The sequence below is a fragment of the Apteryx mantelli genome, chromosome 19 (assembly GCF_036417845.1).
Source record: "Apteryx mantelli isolate bAptMan1 chromosome 19, bAptMan1.hap1, whole genome shotgun sequence".
NCBI lineage: Eukaryota > Metazoa > Chordata > Aves > Apterygiformes > Apterygidae > Apteryx > Apteryx mantelli.
This window is the reverse complement of record NC_089996.1, coordinates 3404671-3424155: the sequence shown is the minus strand read 5'-3', so window position 1 is coordinate 3424155 and position 19485 is coordinate 3404671. Positions and strand designations below refer to the sequence as shown.

The following is a 19485-nucleotide window of genomic DNA, read 5'->3' as shown; positions in this document are numbered from 1 at the left end:
TCCTCATGGATTTTTTTGTGACTCTACGGTAATATTTGTGTGAGGATAGGGAGAGGGCAAGGCCAGCTAACACTGCTGTGGATCTGAGGGCAAAAGTACATGTCTCTTCAGGCTCGAAATATCATAAAAGCAAGACTAAAGTCCACAGAATGAATGACTTTCAAGGCCTTGCTGCAGGGCAGTGTGTGGTACCTTGCTTGGGGTGGGTGCTAGTGCAAAGCAAGAAATGACCCTTGTCCATAAACTGCCACTACTTCACAGAGCCTTCCACCACCATTGCCCCTAGACTCAAGTACAGCGGTGGTGTATTTATCTGCATGCACACTCGGTAGTTACTGCAAACCCCTGGGAGAGTGGCCAGCCTTACCGCGGCGGTACCCCCGCAGTTACCGCCCGTCTCCGCTGGAGGGGCTGGGCCTCGAACCGGCGGCTTCACGGCTCCGTCACGGGCCCCAGCGCTGCCCGTGCGGCTGACTCGTAAACACGCCGCGATTCTGCTGCAGGGTAAACAGCTGCGTTCCAGCGGGGAGGCGGGACTAAGTGTGATTGATGAGCGAGAGAACCAATGGCGACCTTAGAGCCACCTAGCAACTGAGCCGCTGTGTCCCGCTGGGAACACGAGGAGGGGGGCGGTCGAGGTCTGCCTCCCTCCAATGGGAGCCGAGGAGGGCGGGGCTAGTGCCTTTTGGTACACCAATAAGTGAAAGCGGTGGGAGAGCAGCCCCCCTCGGAAGCGGGAGGGGGCGGAGATAGTGTCTCGGAGCACCAATGAATGCTGAAGAGGGCGGGAACGGTAGCAAACCGGCCAATAGCAGGGCGGGGGGCGGGGCTCAGCGCTTGTCACAGCGCCGTGGCCGGAGGCCGGCTCCGCGCCCCTCGCTCGGCTGAGGGGCAGCGCGAGGCGGCGGTGACGCGCGGTGCTGACTGACCCCGGCGGTGGGGGGAGCGGGGCGGCAGGAGGACGGAGCCCCCGCGGCCGCACGGAGCCCCGCCGCTCTTCCGCCTCGCCGGACTGCGCCGAGCCGCCCTCGGGGCGGGGGTCGGGCCCTCGGCCGGGGGAGCCGCTCGCTGTGCGGCGGCATGACGCGCGCTGCCGCCCCTCGCCGCTGACACCGCGGGCTCCCGCCGCCCGCGCCCCGCCAGCCGCCCGCCCCCAGCGATGGCGCGGCCGGCGCTGCCCCCGCCGCCGTGAGCCGCGCCGCCGGGCATGCCGCTGCCTGCCCCCGCCGGGCCCCGGCATGGGCGGCGGGAGCTGAGCCCGCGGGGAGGATGAGCCACCTGGGAAGCCCGGTGAAAGCCTACAATTTCCTGCTGAAATTCCTGCTGGTGGGCGACAGCGACGTGGGCAAGGGCGAGATCCTGGCCAGCCTGCAGGACGGCGCCGCCGAGTCGCCCTACGGCTACCACATGGGTAAGCTGCGCCCCTCGGGGGCCCGGACCGAGGCCGCTGCCCGCACAGCAGCTCCTCGGGCTGGAAGTCCGCGCGGCGAAGCGATCTGCGCGGCAACAGCTGCTGCTGCAGTTTTCCCCTCCTTCGCGGCGCCCCCAGGAACCGAAGGAGTGAAAAGGGCAGAGAAACGCTGGGTGATGTTCTGCTGCACCTCGTTTCGAGGGGAGTTGCTGTCTGTTTGGGTTTAAAGTCCTGTGCAGGTGGTGTCATCTGTGAGACTCTTTTTAAGAGAAATGTCTTCATGTATGAAGTGTGTTGATTAAGGAATTATTATCTTACTAAGCAGGCATTTAGCTGCTGTCATCAATAACTAAAGAGAAATACTAATAGAGAATCTTTTTTTCTATTAAAGGATCTTTGTTAAACAGTAAAGGTATTTGCTGTGAAATGGCTTTCACTGAAAGAGTAGAAAAGAAGAATATTTTTCTCTCTCCCTCTCTCTCTCTCTTTTTTTTTTTTAAGTTCTCATATTTTTCATATCAGAAGAGTAGCCCTTTAAGACCAAGGTTCATGTTTGCAGTTTGTTCTTTCACGTACGCGTTTTAAAGGGCAAGACTGAAGAGCCACATCCATGGCAGATACATTCTGTCTGCAAGATACAGAGTTGTGAACATTGCAGGCTGACTTAAAACTCAGCTAGCAGCTTGAGGAAAAGGGGATTTCTATAATCTTCCTCCCCCTTCCTCATCTTTTCACTCCCTTGTTTTCCTAGAACACAACCCTAGTTTCACATTTTATTTCATGCAGATTTATAATGCAGCATATTAAAAGGTAAGCTACCCTGTAAAATTACCCATTGCTTTAAATTATTGCCAGTAAAAGTATCTAGTTAATTCACTGGAAGGCTTTACAGTGGCTTAGGTTCTGCTATTATGTTGAGCTCAGAGTACTGATTCCAGGCAAAAAACTGGTGGGGGGAGCATTCTTTGTATGGTTGCTTATGAGTCAGATTGTATCGTGAAGGTATTGATGTGTTTTTTAGGATGTTTGCTTAATAGTTTTGCTGAATTACTCCTTGGAATGTAGCAGTCCGTTCACTCTTCCTGCTGGGCCATCATGAAGTGGTGGGAGAAAAGGGAAGGGAGGCTTGGGGAGAGTGTGCCTAGTCTGGCTCTGTTCTGCGTGCACAATGTGGTTTATAAATTCGTATGCCAAAAGAACACTTTAGTCTCCGATGTCTCTTGACGTAACTGAGGGAGAATGTTTGAGCAGCTCCCAGGCTCATCAGTCTTACTTCAGACACTTGCATGTAAACCTTGTGGTGCTTGTGTATTGCTCTTAAGCATTATTTAAATTGTGTGGCTAACACTGTGTCTCTGTTAATAGATTTCTTGACAGCAAAGAAGTAGAAATATTCTTTTGGAACTTCTTTTGCAAGTACTTAACATACAGCTTAGAAATTCTTTTTCACTATCAGTAACTTTTAAAATATACAGTGTAGTAGTAAAAAATATGGGGTAGTAAGTAAACTGTGCCATGCAAAGGTCATTGTTTCACAGAGAGTGAAGGAAATTCTTAACCATGGGAAGATGAGCATGTTCGAAGAGAGGGATACAAAGAAATGAGTTAAAAGAGAAGGGCAGCCCTGAAGACCTCAAGCTACAAAGCCTTGATCTTGCAATTAACTGCTTGCATGTGCACTGCTGAGCTTCCTTGACAGGCTGTGTCTGACACCCCTTCTCTGCCTATATCTTCTCAGCCTCTTCTACATCATTTGAGTGTGGCTGCATAGGGTGCAGCTGTGGGGAATCTGTGCAAGCTTGTGTGAAAATAAGGAGGTGCAGGGAGAGGGATAGAACTAAACATCCTGTTGGTGTTCTGACTCACTTTCTAATTTAATTTGATTGAACAGCTTGATAGACACTGACTTTTTTTTTTTTGACCCTCTTCAAGTCCTTAGTTAACTGGCTAACTTCTGCCACTTTCATAATGCCAACTAGGTCTCTGAATTGGAAAGGATAGTGGTCTGATAGATCCAGTCAAAATGTGCCACATGTATGAGCTTTGAAGTGACAAAACTTTGTTTTAGAGCTTGATGAGTGGGGATGTCTTTGTGAATGCAATGAAAGAGGGGACGTGATAGGGTAAGAGACAAGAGCATTTGAGAAGAGAGAGTCAGAGTTCTGAAGAGCCTTGAAAATGAGAACAAACAAGTTAAGATGGTGAAGCAAGGGAATTCAGGCAGTTATTTGTTTAAATTTGTATGTGCAAGAGAGACAGAATTTGACCAACAGGAAAGAGGCTATTCTAGCTGCTGGCATTGAGTAGATTGAAGGTGGGAATATGAATGGTGAGAAGGTTGGAAAGAATGTGCTGCAAGGGGTGGTCATAATGAAGGAAAGATGAGGTCTTTGATAAGGACTGTAGATGTTCGGAGAGAAGAGATTATTGATCCCAATTCTGTGGATAGAACGGAAAGGTGATCCTAAAGTTACAGGGCTGGGTTTCAGGAAGGGCAACAATGTCATTAGAGTTGGGGAAGAAAAATTAGAATTCAGCTTTGGTGGTGTTACCATTCTTTCTTGTGCTAAACAACAGGAGGTAGCAGGAGGACGCTCTGTCAGTGCTCTAAAAAGTAGAGGGACAGAGTGTTGTAGAGGAAGTATAGGAAAGGTCGAGGTATTGAACAGTATTTGACTCCTTTGAGAAGGAGAATCTAAACAAATCCCACAGAATATGAAGAGAGGCAGAAGAAAGGCTGAGGATAGACTCATCGGCAAATAAGTATCAAGGGCTTTTGTTTGTTTGTTTGTTTGTTTGTTGTCTTCAGCAGGGTCAAAGATAGCTGAGAAGACAAAGAGGATGAACATAAAGTAAAACCTGAAGTTGACTAGAAGAGGTTTTTAAAAAGAAAAAAAAAAAAAAGCCATCTGAAGGCCTTGTGTGTAGCAGTATTACTGTCTCATCTCAAGTATATAGACTCAAATTAAAGTTGTATGCATCATAAATTTTTCACAGGCACTTTTTTAACTAATCAGAAATCAATTTACCATCTCTCTCATTCCTGGGAAACTACTGCAGTCATGTGTCTTACTTTTTTTTCTTTTTTTTTTAATCAGTACACAAAAATGATATAGAATCTGGAGGCAGGAAGGAAAGCCAGCATCATGGGATCAGTTGAGTCCCAGCAAGCTACCACAAGTCATGGTGTGAAAGCATTTAGTATAACTCAGCTCTTAAGGAACAGTACAATCTCTTGGTCTCTGAATCTTCTTAATGACCAAAGGGCTCTGGGTTGAGAGAAGAGAGGAAGAAGCTTTAATAAAGCTATAAGGTGAGGACTGACATGGAAGATCCATTGGTGAGTGTGATCCATAGAGATAATTTAGGAAGTGTTTATCCTGGAGATGGACAAGTAGGTAATAAGGTTAGTTGCCTGGGTAACCTGCCTTTATAGGTTTCGTACGTCTTCCTTAAAACTGGAACTGCAATAAGTGAGACAAACTTGGTCTCATCCAGTAAGAACTACTGCACAAAGCCGATCTTACAGAGAGCAAGAGGAACTTTGCTTTTAAGCATTGTTAAATTATCTTGTCTGAATAAATTCAGAGGAAGTTATTGCTTCTAGACTAGAACATAAAACTTCAGATGTGCTGTCACTGGGTAGACAAATATTTTGATGTTTTGTATTAGTAGATTTTTTTATTCACCTATATTTCACTATTGCTTTCATACTGAAATAGAGAAAATTGTGCTTGTAGTGTGACTGCCTAATGCAGGGACTCAAAGGAATGATTACTCAAACCTAGGTACTCCTACTCCTTTCCTTGCAGGAACATCAGGTTTTAAACTGACAAAATGTCTTTCATCCTTTCTCACTTGGCTTTCCCCCCCCCTTAAATTCATATCACAGTTGTTTGTCTTCCATAACTTCTATCTGTCCTTAGATTGAGAACTTCTTGGAGTATGAGCTGTCTCATCTGAATATTTGAATAGATCCTGGTGTGTAAGTTGTTGGCCTTAATAAACCATTGACTTGATCACTAAGCAGTTAAAGCATGGACCTTGAGCCTGGGTGACCCAACCTCAAAAAGGCCTTAATGGGGAGAGCCAGATTATTCTTATACGTAGGGAGCATTTAAACTGGGATAGTTGTCCACTGTTTGCATTTCAGCAGACAGACTGGTCTGAGGCTGTAGTTTGTGTTGGCTCTCACCAATCACTTGCAAATCTGTAATATGTAGGCGAAAGCCATTTTGTAGTGTAAAGCTGGTCTTGGAGGAAGGAAAGGGCTCTAGCTGAAATAGGGAATCAAAAGGCAATATTATTAATATCAAAAATTAAGAGACTCAGATTTGTGAGCTGAGCCATGGATTCCTTCCCCGCTTCCCCCCACCAAGACAAGACTAATACAGAAAGAAGTCTTCCCTCCCAAATTTGCTTTAATGTTTCTCTGATCTGTCTTCACAAAACTGTATTTTTGAAAATGTTCCTTGACTGAAAGGAAGGGGAAATAAAATTTTATTTTCTACCAGTATAATAATGGGTATGATGGCTTGCTTATCCCTGGCTTACTTTGAATCCTTTACATTTTTGTAAACACAGCATGATCTAAAGATTGAAAGAGAAACTGATGGCAACACCATTGTGTTTCTGTATTTCTTTGCACGTATTACCACCTTTCAGGACAACTTTTAGACCATTTTGTAGCAGAAGAGTCATTTAAAGTTGGTGAGCGTCAGTGCAGGTGGGTATCTAAAACAACTTTTGAGGTTAATTATACTTACCTATAAGGTAGACTAGGCTTTATCTCGCAGCACAAGGAAAGCAAAAATTGATCACTGTTAGCTGTCATGAAGTAACTTTTCCTAAAATGTTGAATGGGCAGGGAATTTTTTCCCCCTTAAATTTTATTAAAATCCAATTGTATGCCCATTGACCTCGGTTTAAAAGGATTTAAACTGCTTTCTTGTATAAGGAAGGGCAGATAAGGTTTGATTTCATATGCCAAGTTTAAGCCTGTAAAAGACATCTAGCGTCTAATCTCGTCACTGTAAGCTTTCATGGCATTGGTGGAGAGAAACAAGCACCTCAAATAGAGCACATAACCTATTTTTGGATGAGACTGTAAAGCAGTAATGGATCCTGCCCTGAGTATGTTAGTTATGATTACCCCTTCAGTGTGTTATCTCACTGGAGCTGTGCTTACAGCTGAAAGACTTTATTAATTTAAAATTACACAGTGTGAAGCAAGTTCAGTAAACAGAACTTGCCACCTGCTCAGTGTTTGCTCTTTCCCTTTCACTGTTTTTGAGAAAAGTGGAAAGAATGTCTCCCTTTCCACCACCTGTAACAGCTTTTTTGTCTCCTCTGGCTGATAGCACTGGAGGACAGTGATTCCCCTTCATAAGCAGTCAACTATGAGAGGTGCCTGTTAACTGAGAAACCTGCAGCTTGTGCGGCCCTAAGGGAATCCCAACCTGAACAGATTCCCTTGTTCTTGCCTTAATTGTCGTAGATACTTCCCAGTCTTAAAAATAAGCATGCTTGTAATCTAATTCAGATTGGTTGTGTTCTTTAGTTTCATTCGTGTGCCCCCATCCTTCCCTGCCCCCCATCGCATTTTGAAGTTTGGAGGCTTGTGGTAACTCTTCTGTTAATCTGTCATGCTGAGAACTGCCCACCTCATGAGACCGGTGCATCAAGTTTTCTTCCCTGATACATGGCAACATACTTGACACACCTTTACCTTCTGCTTAGCCAGCTTTCTTTGGCTTAATATTACTCAACTCAGGTGTTGTGGCACTTTTTTTTTTTAATCCATAACGTGGATGCTACTGTCTTATAACTTCATGATGATGTTCAGAAGCTAGATCATTTTACAGTGAAGCTTGGAAACCTAATTAATCACTAGGCTTAAATTAGCTTTCTTCCTAGCTCTTTCCACACCCCACCATTTTGGGGGATTCTGGGGGGGAAAAAACTCTAAACTGAACACTCGAACACAGACAGACCAGGTATTTGTCTAACTTGTTCTTTATCAGTAGCTGGCCTTCGTGTTTCTTGGCAAGGCCTATTTAAAAACAAGTGACCAAACAACCCCCCTGATTATTGGTCAAGCACGTTACTGCGTTGTAGAGTCTCGGAAGGAAGAAGCCTTAAAATCTAACACCATGCAAATGTTCTTCATACTCCTGCCTAAAACCAACCTGCACACACTTGTCTGAATTTGATATTTGCTATTGCTACAAGTAACACTCTACGTTATTGTGGCCAAAGAGACTACAGCAAGAGTTTACTCTTTTTGTCCCTCTCATGCACATTCAATAGCTCTATATGCTGCCTGTCTCTGTTTCCCTTGGGCTATTCTCCCCCCCCCCACACACACTTTTTCACAGATGTGAGAGAGTGGGAAAGTTACTGTTAAAACAAAATTACCACGAGGTTCCCAGGCAGGTGTGCAACATGAAAGAAAAAGCCCAGGTTATTTTGAAAAGTGGTTGGACTGCAGGAGAATTGAGTCCTTTTAAACTGTTTTCACCTAACCAAAGTTGTGTTTTCCTGTCCTGGGATTAAGTTTTATCCAATATGTTGGTTAAATTACATTTGCATATTGATGTAAATTCATTTTGTTCTGAGAGCTAAATGAGAATGGAAAATGAGATTAAAATTTGTCTGATTTAAAAAAAAATCTATTTGTGTCCCATTTTATTCAGCTGTTCTGTTTTTTGCTTAATGTGAGACTGAAAATTATGCAAAACTAATGCAATATTTACACAAAATACTTAACATGGGCTGGTGTGTGTCATGCTAGTTTTATTTAAGGATCATCACAAATGTAATGCACCAAACAAGTTTGCTTTGAGCTTTCTATGCTGTTTTTCATCAGTATCTAAATCTGTTGATACAGTGGAACGTATCTATATAAATAACTGTTCCTTTCTTTTAAATCTTCATCTGTTGTAATATGGAAGTATAAACTGGGCAAGTTGATTTAAGTTGTCAAATACTCCAGTCAGAGCTGCAGTTTCATCAGGTTAGTGAAGCTGTTGCCTGTTCTGTTAGCGTTACTGCTTTTCTTTCAGATAATCCTTAGACATGATTGTATATTCTGCATGTAATGAGAGAGATCAAACATTGATTTACTGACATATAGCATATATTTAATGTTCAGCTTTCTTCAAAGGTAAAATAAAATAATCTGATGGTTTTGAATATAACCTAGTACCTACTCAGGGCAAAGCCAAGAAAAATACTGATGTTTGCAATAGCTGCTTCAGTATCTGAATTGTCACTCAAATCAATGGAAAATTAGAAAGCTATTTACCAGGAACTTAGGATCTCGTTTCTGCCCAGGAATGGAGGGAGTTTAAAAGTCCAGAAACTAGCATTGCTCATATCTTTACAGTAGCTTGTGGCAGCTAAGAGAATATCCTATTTCAGCTGGGTGGGATAAGAAGAAAAGAGAAAGTATCATCAATAACAAGCCATGACGAAGTGTGTTGAGGAACAGCTGCTTTAAGGCTTTAATGTAGTGCATACCTGCTCTTGATATGATTACATTCTTGTTTGATACGTTAAGGAGACTGTTAATCTGATTGCATATTGGTAAGAGGAATGCATGTGCTGTGTTCAGTTGAGACTTGCTGGATCTTATTGGCAGTTCTTTACAGGAGGTGCGTTTTTCAGACCTTAAAGGATATTAATCTCCAGGGAAGTGGAACACTTTCCAGTGCATATAATGCTCATATAGACTGAACCAAACCTCTGAAACGTGCCCAAGGCAAGGTGAGAATCCAGTGCAGGACAAGAAAAGTAACGCTACTCCAACTGAGGAAGGATGGGTAGGATTTAGCAGTGAAAACACCCTTATGTACATACAAAAACCTTTTTGCCAAGTCAGACGTTTGTGACTGCTGTATAGGCATATAAATAGCTGTTTACAGAAGGGCTCTTATTCCAAAGTTATCTTGAACTTCAAAATATTGTGTGGAATATTGGATTTCCAAGCAGGAACTGATAGATTAATATGCAGTGGTGGAATAAGTGTGATGAGAATTTCTGGGATAGATAACTGCATACGCTTTAAAAGGTAGTTTATTTTAAGTTAAGAGCATACAAAGTGCTCTCTTGAGTCCATTTAGCCTAGCATTCTGTTACATAGCATCTTCATTACTGTTGTTAGGAAGAACATGCAAGCCTGGCTGCTCTCTGAAGTCCATTCGCCTCATGTGTCTTCCTATTTTCCTAAGCCAATATTTAGGGAAGGAAGAAAATCTTTTTCTTATGTTTATAGAGAACTTTTTTTAATGGAATTTAGAGTTCTTTGCAATTATTTCATTTATGAAAATGGGTAGTCTGGGTGGGGTGTTCAGTTAAAAATTATAGTTATTTCAGTCAGGAAAAAGCCATAAAAAGTTATAAAGAAAAAACAGTTTTATCATATGTTAGAATAAGTGGGATTCCGTGACTTCCTTTGAAACATTCAATACTGATTAGCGTAAGACCATTTCTGGACTGTCATGAACACAAAAAACAATGTAGCTGTAAGATGAGATGTTGAATCAAAATCAAAATATCTAAAGTTTCTCCCCAGTAAATTATTTTTGTGTCTCAGCTCCATGTTCATATAACATAAACTCCAGTGCCATAAATACCTGTTTTAACTGAGTTTGTTTAAAAAAAAGTCCATATTCTTCAAGTGTGCTTCAGTAACACAAAACTGCGTGGAGGGAAATGCATTTTATAAACATCCTTTACTGTGGGTCAGAAGAAGATAATATGTTTAAAGAGTCCCATTTATTCTTAATGTGTGGCTAGTTAAACTGTCCCACGTGTTTGGAGATGTAAAGGAGGTTGAACACATGACAATGTTTAAAAGTGAGCTGCAGTCCAGAAGTGATACATTTGCCTCAGATGTGTTGCAGCTATCTTTCACACTTTCAAATGCAGTCTGATCACTTGTACTTATTTACCATAATTTGTTTACCATGTGATGTGTTCCAGGCTTGTGATTCAGATTTTACCTCTTTATTTTCCTGTTTTTATATTACATATATTCAGCACTGCTTGGCAGTTAGCAACTCACTGTTATGCTCCTGCCATTGCTCTCATTTTTTCTCTGGGTTAAGACTGCATGCAAAGAGCCCTACCTCCACCTTACCAAAAATGTTTCCTAGGAATCGCACATCAGCAAAACTCAAATCAAATGTATACTCTGAAAGAATATATTGAAAGAGCAGTCAAAAGTGTATTTGAGGATTATAGGTTTGGATTTGCCTTTTTTTTTTTTTTAATAGAAATTGAACCATTATAGATGTTTAGATGAAAAAGAAACTGTTAGAATAAACCACAAAGAGTGTATTCTAGTCAACAAATTTCAAATGAAAATAACTCGCATGCCTGAAACATTTTAGGAACAATATGTTAATGTAACTCCTGTGCCTTTATACTTTGTTTGCAAGTTCATGTTATGCAGTGCCTTAAAATGGGATGTTTAAGTACTTGAAATATGAAACTGCCAGCTGGAAAACCCAGAAGAGACCCAGCAGGTCTGGCAGCCTTTTTAATACTCTCTTAAGACTAGGCTGAGGAAAAGAGGCTCATGTAGCTGATACGTTCAGTGGAATAATTGAGTATAAGGAGAGCCTTGTGAATTAAGATCTTTGCATGGATATCTGGATACATACCTTTTCTTTTCTAGTTCTTTTAGGAAGAAAGTGCTACCCCTATGCACAGCACATGATCTTAGTTAGTCAGGACTCTGTTCTCCTAATCTTTTTGTATGTTTGCTTCAGTAGATATGCCAAGTGAAGTCTGCAGACAGCATTACCTTGACTTTTCAAATCACTTCTGAATTGGTGGTTTGTGGTTTAATTGAATGCACATTTAAGGGGGGGAAAAAGCTTTCTTTTTTTTTTTTTTAATTCATAACCTATAAACTTTTAAATTGATTTCCTTTTCAGTTCAGAACAGAAACACAGTTCCTTTTAGGATGATGTTAGTCTTGCAGCAAGAAGATTCTAGAGCCCAAGAACACATGTGGTATAACAATATTTTCCTTATAAACTTTAGCCTTTGTCTCCAAACAGGAGTTTAATCTAGTAGTGTTTGAGAAGTATAGTTTTACAGACTGACTCTCCTATTTCAATCTACATTGCATTTGTCTTCAGCATCTGCAAGGCAGACTAGGTCAGTGCAGAAGACTACATGGAAAGTAATTACATAGTTTGAGTGAAGAAAAGACCGCAATTCTAACAACTTAAATGAAATTTGGTCGCATAGTAACAAGTCACCTCGCTGGAGAAGAGAAAGCTTTGGGGGTGGTACCTAACAGCAGCCTTCCAATACCTATGAGGAGCTCATCAAAGGACAGAGCCAGGCTATTCACAGCGTGTGTTGTGGGAGGATGAGCGGCAACAGGCAAAGATTGAAATGAGAAAGGTTCAGAATGGATATAAGGAAAAACGTTTTTTTACCATGCCATGAGGACTGCCGTGGAACAGGTTGCCCAGAGAGGATGTGCAGTCTCCATCCATGCAGGTTTTCAAGACCAGACTGGATAAAGCCCTGAGTAACCTCATCTGACCTCATAGCTGATTCTGCTTTGAGCAGGAGGTTGGACTAGATGACCTCCTCAGGTCCCTCCAGCCTGTATTTTCCTATGATCCTATTCAACTGAAATAATTTTTTTTTTTACTTGCATAGAAAACTGAAGGCTAAATGATGAATGGGACAAGAACTTTCTATCACTAATGTATAGTCTGTCTTTCCCCTTTAAATCTAGAAGAGAAGTGTTTTTCTTATTTGTTATAGTGCGAAGTTTTTGATCCTTTAAGGGCAATACAGATGGCAGAAGAAACGTTTGTGCTGTTTTCCTCAGACTGGGCCCTCTTTGCTCTCTGTGGATCTGATAGTAGATGTTGCTATTTAGTTATTTCTTCTGGTTAAAAAGATATATATAAAAATACAGAAAAAGGCTGGCAGCACATGAAAGCCTGGAAGATAACTGAAGTAGATTTCCTCTCTCATTCTAGCACTATACAGTAATCTGCTAATGTTGAATTCCTGCTCACAGAATCTGTTAATACATGTCAGTAATAAGGAAACACTAGGCTTTCTGCTACTCCATTACATTTCAGTTCATACTTTCCAAAGTGGGATCTGTCTCTTACAGAGTAATTGTTTTTCACCAAAGTCCATGGTGTGGATATATACTTGAGGATGTCATGGATGATATTTAGGGTGTTAAAATAGACTGGCTTTCTCAAATTACTTTAGAAGTCAAAGGTAGTACAATGATAACCATATGTAGTTTTTTTCCTTCTAATTTCTAAAGGTTTTTGGTAGAAATGTAGCTTAGAGGCTTTTAAGTAATTTCAGCATAATTTATTGTTATTTTTTGGTTTTAAATTCACAGTTTTTGCTCTGCTGTTTATGACTGTTGCTGCTCCTCCCTAGAGAAGGTAGATTCTACTATTTTGCTGCTTGGAAATCTCTCTTGCTTTTTGCTTATCAATGATCTCTGCTTGCTGTTCTCTAAAGGAATGAACTCGAACTGTAATCAGAGCCGTTTGGATGACATCAATGTTTCTTTCCAAATTAGAAAAGCAGTACCAGTGCTGTCGACACACAGTTTAGAAAGGATATAGCTGTAGGGTTTAGTATGTAGGCATAGTGTGGTGTGTAGGTAAATACAAGATATTTGGCTTTGTTTAAAATGTATCTCTTTACCGTATATCCTGTTCAGGCTGCGGACTGTAACCTTGCAGGCAAATCACTGCAATGAGTGCACTAAACACTCTCAGACTCTGCTGACTTTCGAACGTTTTAGTTTAATATACTTGTTATGTGTCATGAGGAAGACTGGAAGATTGTATTGCTCCCACTAGTTCCTATTGCTGTTTGTATAGCCGTTCCCTACAGTGTGGTGCTTTCTGTGTATGTCGTTTCTACCCGTGTTGTGTCTGAGGGAAGACTGGTACCTTTTTGTGCTCTACCATTATCCACCTGCAGCTGCTTTCTCAGGCTGACAAGCACAGCTGTCTGCTTGGCTGCCCACTGCTTTCAAAGGTTGCCTAACCGCGTGGCTTTCCTGCCTGGATTCATGGAGTGTGATGTTGATTTCTTCTTCCTTGGGCAAATAGCCTAACCTCTTTGAGTTTATTCATTATCAGTCAAGTGCTTGTGACTTTTTGCATTTTAATTTGGGCTTAGGCTTGCTGGCTGCACTGCCTGCAGTACTCACTGCTGCGTTCTCGCAACTTTGTCTCCGTTTTCTGAGACATCAGTTATGCTTTACGTTCTGGTGGCAGTCTTGCAAGAGCTAGCGAGACGGGTGTCAGTGCGTTGGGGACGGTAGCTGCCTGTTCTCAGGCTGGTAGCTTTTAAGCCACAGGCGAAGACTTGCAGGCTGGGCATTGATTTCAGTTTAGATTCAGTGCAGATCCCCAACTTTGTTTGGAATTGACATTTATAGATTATATAGTTGTAACAAACCTGTTTTATTGGAAATGGAGGCTTATCACAGTAATTTTTCAACAAGGGTATGAATTTTGCTGTCTGGTACCTGTAAAGCAAAATGATTGCACCTGCTTGTTGTGAATTCTAACTTTAATCTTCAATTTATCATAATGACAGAATTTTGTTACTTGTTTGGCTTAATTATTTTTTTTAAGTAATCTCTTTGAACATTCAGTGCTTCTTTGCACTGAGAGTGGGGAATTACCTGCCCTTCTGTACTTTGGATCTTCTCTTTTTCTGTTGAAACTTACTGCTTGGTGGCAAATACTGCTGTGACCTCTGGGAGTGCTGATGGCATCCTGGGGTAGATTTGGGGGTGGGGAGAGAAGGGGGAACCTTGGTTATATCTTGTTCCATATCCTAAGTATTATTTAGAATTTCTTAACATATAGGAATATGCTTATGAAACAGAATATTGATTTTTTTTTTCCTAATCATAGTGATATATTGATCTGCTTAACAGATAATGTTTTGTTAGCCTTTAAAAGCTTTTATTTGAGACTTGATTCAAAGCCTGGTGAAGTTACTGGAGAGGTTTGCAATGGTTCTCGGTGAGCTATTAGTTAGGCCAATAACTCAGAATAATGGTAGCTTGATGTTCTTGTAATTCTTCTCATGCCAAGTATTTTTGAACTGGATTACTGCTAATGAAGTGTCAAGATGTAAAAGGTCATTGTTCTCTTTTGGATTATGTTGTAAAATGTGAAATATTGCATTTGTTTTTAATATTTTATGGTACTTTTGACACTTCTTCCTTCTAGATTCTGGCCATATTTCAAACCTAGTATTTAAGATGTAAGTAAAGGCAAGCTCTGTGTGGCTGCTTCCCACTCCTTTCTTGCTTTGTAGAATTTGTAAAAGGTATGTATCCTGCCTCCTGGTCTCTTCCTCACGCACCAGAACAATTGGCCCTAACTTTTAAACTTTATCAAAAACAATTATTACACCAGAAAAAGATATCCATGAGCACTGGGAATTTTGGACACTCATATATATATATATAAAAGTTACTCCACTTTTTCTTCTGGTGGTCGGTTATCTGAGCCTGCCCAAGCATCCCTGCACTGTGTTTTCCCTAGGTGTGCAGAGCACCTCATCATATGCTGTTGCTTGAATTGACATTTGTGTGGGAATGCGGGAGTCTATCACACAGGTGAAACAAAGTCCTGTGTAGTGTTTGAGGCTGTATTTAACTGCAGGAAGATAAGGTACTAGTTAGCAATGTGCTTGACCTATGCCGGGGGACGCTTCTCTGGTGTCATAAGCAGCTCTTGCCTATAAGAACTGCTAAATGGTAGCAGTGAGAAGATGGTCTAGTGGAGGGGTTGATTTGTTTGTTTTCATTAATAATACAGGTTAATTTCTAAACCAAACTTACCGGGGCTAGGTTATGGTCATCTTTACTTTGATATTAAATGGACTAAATGTTGAGGGTGATTTTGTTATAAAATGCAAATCTTAATTAGAAAAGAGTTATTTTAAAATACCATTGCTATTTTATAAGTAACAATGACTGTAACTGGGAACTTCCTGGGTGTGTTTGTTTTGGGTTTTTTGGGTTTTTTTGTGCTGAGTTACTACTGTTGCAAAGAATTTGGAGAGAGAAGAGGGGAAATCATAAAGCTAAAAGTGTTCATGCTCATTGACTTCTGCCAAGAGTGTATTTCTTATCCCAAGATAGGGAAGTGAATGATCTGCAAGTTGTAGGGTGAAGTTTTCAGCTTTACATGAGGAAAATAAAGAACTTTGGCTACCAGTCAGTAATGATCTTATCTTAGATCCATCTCCAGAAATGTCTAGCGGACTAATCCAGTTGTTTAGTAAAAGTTATGTTGAGCCATGGTCCTCAGATCATATTTTGGGGATTGTTGGGGCATGACATTATGAAATTTTTGTATTCTGATTGATGGTCTGACATGGCTGACAGGTAATTTAGAGACAAAGAGCCTGAAATCTGTTCCTGTGTTCAGTTTGGCTATTTTAACTTGGCCTAGAAAAAAATTGTTTTATAACAAAAGAGTAGCAAAATAGGATAAAACGTATTAGATGCATCTATTCCTTTCTGCTACATTGAATTCGTAGTGATGCTGTAATGCTTACCTTCTTCCAAGTGTATTTGCAGTCTTTGCCTTATTTAACCTTTTTCTGTAGAGATTCCTCTATATTCTGTTCCTTTTGGACAGGAATAAGTTTAGTAGCCTGTGTATCTGACAGACTGTATATATTTGGTTAGATGGTTCTTATTCACAGAAAGGCATGAGTGCTTTAGAACCTCCTGTATTTAAAACCATTATCAATAGCTGCTAGTTGCATTCCTATAACTGAATGTCTTCAAATAATCTGTTTCCACTTCGGTTTTTCCCTTACCAAATATTTAATATTGTTCTAACTTGTAACAGTTTGAGCTAAGTGGAAGATGGGGCTTGACTGGCTGGAGTGATAGCATCAGTGTGACGGCTTCAGCATGTGGGCCAGCACTAAATATGTGTCAATCCAAATTTCAGTGTTGCCCTGCCAGTGTCTCCTTGTCTTGAAAGGAAGGCATGCCCTCTTTTCTTAAATCTGACTCTTAACCTGTTCTTCTCTCTTCACCTCCCGCAAGCTGTGTCCTTGTCAAGGCCTCCGTCCCTTTCCTTGGTCGCTACCTGGTTCTGTGCCCTCTGTCTCTTCACCATCCCTCCACATTCCTTGTTCTGGTATTTCTCTTGGGGTCCCCTAGTTCAGTCTCTCTCCTTTGGTGTCTTGTCCCTGTTCTAGTTCTGACTTCGTACTTGCTGCTTTGTCAGGTCTCCGACTGCTCTGTCGATTTTAATTCCTCTGTCTAGCTAGTAACAGCCATTCCCAGTCTATTCTGTAGTTTTGGAGGCCTTGTCTTTTCAGGTGAATTTTCTAGCCAGAAGTGAGTTGCAGTGTCTTCAATAAGCGGTTGGATCAAGGTGCAGGAGAATACAGATCTTTCAGGCGCTAGAGGCATTCTGTGATCCTGAGCACTGCAGGCTCCCTGTTTGTTTATTCCTTTGCATCTGTGGAAAAAAGAAGGGCGGGGAGGAAACTCGCTTATGAGCTTTCTGGGATTCATACATTAATCTCTTCCCACTTCTTTCAATGTGCTGAAATAAAGGAAGAACTTTTTTTCCTGGTAATGCTAATAATAACATTCTCTTTTCCTGCAGTGCTACTATTTATATACAATAACATGTTTATATATAGTAGCTTTCATGTGAGGATGTTAGCTGCAATTGGTAGTAAACATTTTAGTTAACAAGTTTACAGTATGCCTTCAATATCCTCTTCTTTTGGAGGAGTGGAGGAAAGGAAATGAAGAACTGAAGCTTGGAGTTGAGTTCTGAACTGAGGAATGGGGACCCTTCTCTTTCTTCTTGTAAAATACATTTCTGAGGTCTTATAGATTTTTAAAAAGGCTATTTCATTATTGACTAGGAAATATTAAGACAGAAAAGAATGAATATGACCTCAGGACCTTTACTTCCTTCCTTCTTGAAGTGAATAGAAATAAATCGTGCATTTGTTTTGGTTAAAAGTTGATTTATTAGCCGATGTCAGATAGTGTTTTATTCTTTCTGAACAGCTGTTTTTCTTCTGTGCTTAGTTTTTGTTTATCTATCTTAGCAGCAATACTGCAAACTAGGGCATGACTTAAAAAAAAAAAAGTCATGTACTTCAAACAGATTATTTGCATGTTCCTTTTTGCGAGGGTGTGGATTTACCATGCAGAGTACTGGCTTGTTTAATTACTAATGCTGATAGCAAGAGCACAGTGAACAAAAACATGCACAGGTATTGGTTCTGTAAATTAACAGTCTAATTAGTTTTTTTTGGCTTAAATAGGGTTTGGAGTGGTTCAGTTGTTAATTTTGTTTTCAAAATAACATTGGAGGTATACCACAGGGTTGCAGCTCACTTCTTGCTTCCCGTACCGTTTGATTTAGTTCTGCAGAGAACAGTTTGGATTAAAGCTAACTGAAAGTGCTCTGAAATCTTCAGGTTCTAACCTGATTCACTAAAAAATTGTAACTATGGAAAGCTTCTGTGTACCTAAAGTACTTTAATTTTTTTAATGGTAGATGTGTTGTAAATTAAACAGTTAAAGGAAAAGAGGCCTGCTGAAGGATAGATTGTGACATTGGCATGTGCCTATGACCATAAACAAAGCTAAATAAGTTCTGCTTTCTGATATAAATCTTTTCTTTTCATAAATGGGAAAATTGTCACATCCTTGAAATGAGTGAATTATGCATAAGACTTTTTAATTTTAGTTTATGACTTGGTTAATGAGTTGAAGACTACAGTCTAGATCTAAAATTTTAGAATGTCTCTGTTTCAATCTGAATAGGCAATCTGTGCGTTTCAAACAGATGGCTTTTACTGCAGTAATTAAGTGTGGTGGAAAAGATTGGAATTTGGAAAATGATTACTCTGAAATGGCAAGCAGCAGGCAAATATGACTGACACGTAACCTGACCTTTGTGCCGGTAAACCAAAAGATATAGTCCAATGTTATTGCAAAGAGTTCACATCTCTGCAGAATGATGCTCTGAAACATTAGGCTTAGTTTTTAAAGTTTAATTGCATTTTGAATCAAAAGCATGATGTGGGTCCATTTTCTTGGGATGATAAATTAACGGAGTTGGGAACTGTGTCACTTGTCAAATATATTTGAAACAGTTGCAAAGGTGCTCTTAAGAGAAATGTTAGACCGTAATATTAATGTGCGTATGAAAACCCAGCTATCTTAAGAAGCTTGCAATGGGAAGTTATGTGACCACTGAATTCTCATCATGCCTATGAGAAAACAGTTTTAAACGCTTTCTGAAACATCTAGAACAATGTTTTTCAACTGCGGCCAACAGTCTTTAAACCTGAAGGATGTTTTTGGTGGACTTTGCCAAACACAGGCCCACAATCCCATTGGGAAAAAAAAATGTGCATGTGTATATTATTTAGAGACATTTAATATCTAATTATTGTCTAAGAAACACATAGTGGGAAGGAGACATTAGTACCTTTCTGAGATAACTATTACTAAATGATTAATATGGACAAACCACTGGAGTGAATTGCTGGAGAAGGTGCTTAACCCACTGAAATCTCTGGCAGCTGGTCAGGCCGTGGGGACAGGGATGTGCCCCCTGGGGGATGGGGGTTGTTTTTGTTTGGGGGGAGGTTCTTAACTTTTTGAGGTTGTTTGATTCCGTTTTAATTAAATCTGAAAACGGCTAATTGATTGAAGCCTTCTGCCCTAGAGAGACCCATCCTAGAAAGACAACTATGATACACCACTGTAAGCTTCAAGCGAAAACATAAATTCACAGGAAACCTTAAAATAATTGGTGTTGACATGAATGTGGTGTGGTCAGTGAAGCATAAGCAATAGTATGGTAATGGCTGCAAAGCATCCATGCAGAGAAGATGCCTTCCTGCTTACTGCAGTTGGTATCAAACAGCTGAATCCTTCCTTTGGAATCTTACTACATGCTTGCTTGAAAATTATTCATTAGGTAATGGGAAAATAGCTGTATTTAATAGTTGTTAAAATCCAGAATCTGCTCAAG

At 40.7% G+C, this 19485-nt stretch overlaps 1 protein-coding gene across 1 annotated transcript in view; it reads left to right on the top strand.

Annotated features, from left to right (window-relative positions):
* The first annotated feature begins 1172 nt into the window (after positions 1-1172).
* Positions 1173-19485, top strand: part of RAB40B (RAB40B, member RAS oncogene family) — a 29756-nt gene continuing 11443 nt past the window's right edge. The window contains exon 1 of the mRNA XM_013960880.2: positions 1173-1411. Coding sequence (XP_013816334.2) covers positions 1270-1411 — 142 coding nt within the window. The 5' untranslated portion in view covers positions 1173-1269. The remainder of the gene's footprint in view (positions 1412-19485) is intronic.